The sequence below is a fragment of the Chrysochloris asiatica genome, unplaced genomic scaffold (genome assembly GCF_000296735.1).
Source record: "Chrysochloris asiatica unplaced genomic scaffold, ChrAsi1.0 scaffold00116, whole genome shotgun sequence".
Classification (NCBI taxonomy): Eukaryota; Metazoa; Chordata; class Mammalia; order Afrosoricida; family Chrysochloridae; genus Chrysochloris; species Chrysochloris asiatica.
This window is the reverse complement of record NW_006408634.1, coordinates 6,693,861-6,700,097: the sequence shown is the minus strand read 5'-3', so window position 1 is coordinate 6,700,097 and position 6,237 is coordinate 6,693,861. Positions and strand designations below refer to the sequence as shown.

General features: G+C 54.8%; 1 protein-coding gene across 2 annotated transcripts in view; it reads left to right on the top strand.

Moving 5' to 3' along the window:
• Window positions 1-3,291, top strand: part of MAMSTR (MEF2 activating motif and SAP domain containing transcriptional regulator) — a 4,378-nt gene extending 1,087 nt beyond the window's left edge. Inside the window, exons 2-9 of one of the 2 annotated variants that reach the window (XM_006868170.1) lie at window positions 234-272; window positions 865-1,013; window positions 1,199-1,383; window positions 1,737-1,839; window positions 1,997-2,191; window positions 2,478-2,639; window positions 2,728-2,782; window positions 3,008-3,291. In XM_006868170.1, the coding sequence (XP_006868232.1) occupies window positions 234-272; window positions 865-1,013; window positions 1,199-1,383; window positions 1,737-1,839; window positions 1,997-2,191; window positions 2,478-2,639; window positions 2,728-2,782; window positions 3,008-3,291 (1,172 nt within the window). Of the gene's footprint in view, window positions 1-233; window positions 273-834; window positions 1,014-1,198; window positions 1,384-1,736; window positions 1,840-1,996; window positions 2,192-2,477; window positions 2,640-2,727; window positions 2,783-3,007 lie in introns of both variants that reach the window. The other variant, XM_006868169.1, reaches the window with a different exon arrangement.
• Window positions 3,292-6,237: the final 2,946 nt, after the last annotated feature.

Genomic DNA, 6,237 nt, shown 5'->3' with positions numbered 1-6,237 from the left:
GGGCTGGCTCCTGGCCCCAGATCAGCTTTGGCCCTCAGCTCGTCGCTGGCAGGGAGCAGGCGGGAGGCCCAGGAAAGGGAACAGGGCTGCCCGCCCACCCGCCTGCACCGGGTGTATAAGGGGGCTGGGCACGCGTGGCCCGCCAGCAACTGCAGAGCCCGCCCGCCAGGCCAGGCTCCTGGACACTCCCTTCCCGCCGCCTTCCTCCTCCCACTTCCCTCCTCCCTTCACAGTCCTCCAGCTGCGGATCCACAGACGCTATCAAGACCCGAGTAAGTGTGGGCCCCAAAAGGGAGGGTGTGCTGACCCCTGTCTTGGAGTATCGCCTGGAGTGTGGCTGCCTTGATACTTCGTGCTGGTCCCTGCTCCCCAGTCCTCCACAGCCCCAGATACACAGAAACCCAATCCTGTCCTTTGCCGAGGACCCAGGAGTCCAGGACCCGTTACCCCACCCCACAGAAGTCCTGCTTCCTGCTCTTCAGCTTTCCCACCCTAGGGGATGCAGGAATCCTGGTCTTCTGTCTTGGCACATATAAGAATCTCCCTTTCTACCTCTCCTAAGAACCAAGGCTCTAAGCCCCACCCCTGGCCCCGCAAAAATCCCAGAAATCTGTGGTCCTTGGCTCCCACACCCCTTGGTAACCAGAATGTAGAAGTCTAAGTACCCAGTTCCTCCATCTTCAGATCCAGGAGTGTGCTCGAACCTTGCTCCTCACTACTTGTTGGAAAGTCTAGATTTTGCTCTTGGGCCTCCTGCACCGGGGGTCCGAGGGGTCTCCAGAGACCTCCTTCCGGTAGAGCCCTGCTCCTCCTCGCCTGGCTCTCTGCCTGCAGGCCTCTTAGGCTCCTTCATCTTCTGTCCAGTCTCGGCTCCAGATCCGTGGATCTCAGCCTCAGGCCCCGCTGCTCTGGCCCACACCCCAGTCTCTCCTTCGCCTTCTGCCCCCTTCCTCTTCAGCCCTGGGGTCCTGCATCCTGAGTCAGAATACGGCCTGTGGAAGTCTCCCAAGAAGGTGAGTCTTAAGATTGGAGTGCCAGTAAGTCCTCCTGAGAGTCTAGCCTTACTCTTCCTTGCTGCTAACATGCTTTTTGCTCCTCTCTGATCCTCCCAAGCAGACCTCATACTTTTTTTCACAGGGCTCTGGGGCAGTAAGGTGGGTGCAGAGCTGAAGATCTAACATCCTACCTGCTTTAACAGGAGTCTTTTAAGATCACCCAACGTTGGAAGAAACCCAAGCCCAAGGGGAACTTGACCTACCACCAATACATGCCCTCAGAGCCAAGACAAAGGTCTAGGGGAGACCCCCTGGCAGAGGAGAAGGCCCTGGGACCCCCAGGACCACCCCTGTGGGAAGGGACAAACTCACGGCAACCATCCCCTAGGTATGTGCTCTCCCTGTTTCTGTTCTCTTGGGACTCCACCATCCTCTTCCTTCAAACCAAGTTCAAGACTAGGGGCCTGCCAGCCCTTCCCCCATCCCCTCCTCAAGAGAACTCAAGAGTCTGAGAGCCTAGGACCCCAAAGTCCAGACCACCCTGCTCTCCAGGAACCCAGGAGTCAAGCCCACAAGTCTCCCCCTGCAAATTCCGGGAGTCTGAGCCCCCAGTTTGTTCTGCCAAGACCAGGAATCTTCCCTGTGTTTGCCGCCTGAATTTTAGCTTTTCAGAATCTTTCCCCAAAGTCGTTGATCCTTCTTCTCCATCTAACCTCTGTTCCGCCTCCGGACTGTCGCCAGGATGAAGCCTATTCCCACGACTCCCTCTCCACCCGGAGCCCCCAGTCCCTCGCCCCCGCCACACAAGTTGGAACTTCAGACCCTTAAGCTGGAGGAACTAACGGTGAGTGTGCGGAGTAACTGACTGCCCGTGTGAACCATCATCGGAAAGCAGAGTCCGGGTTACTCAGTTACATCGTTTTCCGGGTCCCAGGAGTGGGCTTCCAAATGCCCACGCCCAGGAGCCTGCCTAGTACACCTCTACCGGTTCCCCACCCCAGGTCTCAGAGCTCCGGCAGCAGCTGCGCCTGCGAGGCCTCCCAGTGTCGGGGACCAAGTCTATGCTCCTGGAACGCATGCGCGGCGGCGCTCCGCCCCGTGAGCGGCTGAAGCCACGGCGCGAGGACAATCCCGCGGTGGCTCCCTGGCCCCGCCTCAGGCCCAAGGCCCTTGGAGCCGCTCGGCGGCAGGCCCCGGTGAGGGCGGGACCTGGGGCGGGGCTATAAACTTGTGGACCGGGCAGTTGGGAAACGAGCAGCCAATGAAGTGTGGGGGGTGCGGCCTAGCGGCGGGAAGCCGTTGAAGTCGGGGGAAGCGGTTCAGAGCAAAGCGGGCAGGTACAAATGCAAAGAACTGGGAGCACAGCCAAAGGCGAAGGAACGAGGGAAGGACCGGGAGAGGGGCGGGGCCACGTATCAAAGAGGGTGTGGTTACACATAATAGGCGTGGTTTATAAGAACAGCGCTTTCCTCGCGGATCTAGTTCAAGTCTGGTCCAGTGTCCGGCCCGCCGCCTCTTCCGCGAGCCCCGGACACCCTAGTGGCGGCCCCGGCTCCTGCTTCGGCCCTGACCCCTTCCTCAGCGCCAACGTCTGCGGCAATGACCCTGGAGGAAGAGCTGCAGGAAGCGATCCGGAGAGCGCAGGTGAGAGGGAGTGGGCCCAGGCGGGGTTCGGTCTCGAGTCTGACTCAGGTTGCAGTCTCAGGTTTATGTCGCTTCTACCCATCTGCAGCTGCTTCCGAACCGGGGCATCGATGACATCCTGGAGGATGCGGTGGAGCCTGAGGGTAAGAACCGAACTCCTGCTCTGAGGAGGGAGGGGACCGAGAATCTGAACTGGGTTTGAGCGTGTAGGGGGCTGAGGTTCTGGACTCCAGGTCTGAGAGGACGGGCCAGACTCCTAGGTTTGAGGGAGGAAGCGGCTGAGGTTCTGGACTCTTGCTCCAAGGGAAAAGTCGGCTGAGGACTGATTCCTGCCCTCCTCAGCTCACCTTCCATTCCTTCCTCCGCAGACCCGCTACCCCCCATCCCCCTGGACTTCCCTGGCTCCTTCGATGTGCTGTCCCCATCTCCGGACTCTGAAGGCCTCTCATCTGTCTTCTCTTCTTCACTCCCTTCCCCCACGAACTCCCCAGCCCCTGCTCCCAGGGGCCCTATGGACTCTTTGGACTGGTTGGAGGCACTGAGTGGAGGTCCCCCACTGGGCTGCGGGCCCCCAACCCCCAGCATCTTCTCTGCCGACTTCTCTGACTCCAGTGGTACCCGGCTGTGGGACCTACTGGAGGGCCCATGGTGATGGAGTGTGGGGTATCTAGAGACCAGGAACTGGTGAGGAGGATAGGAAGGTCTTGGAGGAGAGCTTCCTTGAGGGGACAGCAAAGGTGCCACCACGCTGCTCCTCCCAACGCAAACAGGACCAGAGATAATGCCCTCATCACCTGAACTCTAACCTTTGCCTGCCTGACCTCCAGTTGGAATCTCCCCTCATGGATGTGTGGTTTGGGGTTCACTGGCTGCTGACCAGAGCAAATAAGGTGCTTACTGGTTCCTTCCGAAACCTCCTGGATGTTTTCATTCCCTCCCCCACCCTCTGACCACTTGGCTGGCTGTGTCTGGGAACCGGGAAAGGTGCCTCTGCTTTTCGAATGCAAGAGAAGGACAGGGAGGAGTGAAGAGGGAGAAGTGAGTCAGACTCCTGAGTTTTGTTGCTGTTGTTAGGTGCAGTAGAATCCATTCTGATTCATGAGCACCCCGTGGTGTGGTGTGTGTGGAGGAGAACTGTGCTCCATAGGGTTTGCGAGGCTGTGAACTTTCAGGAGCAGATCTCTAAGCCTTTCTGCCGAAGCACCTCATATTATGAGATATTGAGTAGATTTCTATTCATAGCAACCGTATAGGACAGAGTAGAACTGCCCCGTAGGTTTTCCAAAACTGTAAATCTTTATGGGAGCAGACAGTCTCCTCTCTCCCACAGAGCAGCTGGCAGGTTCTAATTGGCCAATATTCAGTTAGCAGCTGAGCACTTTGCTCATTGTGCAGGCTCCATGAGGCATTTCTAGGTGGGCTCAGACTCAAGCTGTCAACTTTTTGGTCAGTAGTTGAGCACTTTCCCTTTTGTGCCATCCATGGTTGGTGGGTTTGACATCCCACCTTGTGGTTCAAATCAACCTTGCAGTCAGTCCAGTGCTTATCCTACAGCACCATACTTCTGTAACGGAACGGGGGAAACAGGACAGCAAACGGGAAGAAGATGAGCAAGTGCGTGACTTTTAGGTGAGGTTCCCGCCTCCACCTGACCTTGTAGGGATCTTGGGAGCATAAATTACATGTACCTAGACCCTTTCCCACCTTGAGGCAAAGGGAACTGTGCTTTTGAAAACTCTCAATCTGTTTCACTGTTGTTGAATAACAAACCATACCCAAACTCCAGAATCTCAAACCAGCATCTGTCATCTGTCACAAGTCCATGGGCGGATTGAGCTCAGCTGGGCGGTTCTTCAGCTTCATGGGATGTTGTTAAGTTCCGTGGAGTTGATTCCAATTCACAGCGACCCTGAACAGGGTTTCCAAAGAGCGGCTGGTAGGTTTGAACAGTCAACCTTGTGGCTAGTAGTCCAGGGCTTATCCTACAGCACCACATTAGGATGTTGGCTAGGGCTATAGAACTCTAGTTACCCAGCCGGACTGGAACATCCAAGATGGAGCAATCAGACATGTCTGGTACCTTGATGGGGATGGCGAGAAGACTGGGTTTCTGGGGAGTTTGGACTTGTTCTCTAGTAGGCCCTGGTCTCTCCACCAGGTTATATCGACTTCTTACTTGACAGATGAAGGCTCTCAGCAGCAGACATTTCAATGGAAAGAGGCAGAAGCTACCAATCTCCTAAAGACAAGGTCACTTTCCCCGTATTCCATTAGTTAACGTAAATCAGAGGAGCCCAGATTGAAAATGGGAGGGGACTACCTGAGGGGAATCCCTGGGTGGCACAAACAGGTAAGTGCTTGGTTGCTAACTAAAGGGTTGGTGATTCAAACCTACCCTGAGGTACCTTGGAAGATGGCCCTAACAATCCACTTCTGAAAGGTCCGAGTCCTTGAAAACTTTATGGAGTGAAGTTCTATTCTTCAAAAGTGGGGTTGCCATCAGTAAGAATCAACTCAGTGGCAATTCCTCCGCCCCCTGTGGGTTAATGAGCTGGACTGCAAAGTGGGTTTGAACCACAAGGTTCACAGTTCAAGCTCACTAGCTGCTCCTCAGAAACCCTATATACAGGGTCACTATGGGTCAGAACTGATTTGATGGCATTTAACAGCAACCACACAGGGAAGAGCTCTGGTAGCTTAGTGGTTACGAGGGGCCCCTGGAGAGTTGGGTGGGCTGCTACCTCAAGGTCAGCAGTTCGAAACTACCAGTCATTCCATGGGAGAAAGATGAATCTTTTTGCTCCTGTAGAGATTTACAGCCTTGGCAACTTTAAACAGGGTCACTATGAGTCGGAACCGACTCCAGGGCACATTACCACCACACAAGGGTGGGAATGCTTGAAGGCATAGTTGTTGGAGGACAATTGTTGGAGATTTGCCACTATGCCCTTGTATTAGTTTTCTGGAGGCCAGAAATCCAAAATCAAAGCATTGGTGATTCCATGCTTCCTCTGGAGCCTGTAGGGGAAGACCCTCCAGTTTCCCGTGGTTCTCAGTGTCCCTTGGCTGTGGCAGCAACACCCCCATCTCTGTCTTTGTTGTCACACGGCGCTCTTCCTGTGTGTCTGTGACTCTTCTTTCTTATAAAGACGCTGGTCATTGAAGAACCACCCAGCTGAGCCTGATCTCTCCACAGACTCTCTTCTTAACTGATAACATCTGAAGTGTCCCTACGTCTGTTCTCTAGCGCTTCTACTACAGACACAACAGTGGGTGGCTTTAAACACAGAAATGTATGTTCTCACAGGTCCGAGGTTAGAAGCTGGAATTCAGAGCTCGGTTCTACAGGTAGGTTCTTTCTGGTCTGTGTAAGCTTTCAGGAGTTGCCAGCAATCTTTGGTGTTTCTGAGCTTGTAGATAGCTCTGTCTCCATTATCTGTCTTCCTGTTTCCCCTGTGTAGGTTTAGAACCCACCCTACACTCATGTGAGCTCAGAAACATGACAAAAAAGGAACCCTTGTCAGGGTTTCTGAGGAGCAGCTGGTGACCTTGAACCCTATATAGGGTCGCTATGGGTCGGAACCGACTCCACGACACT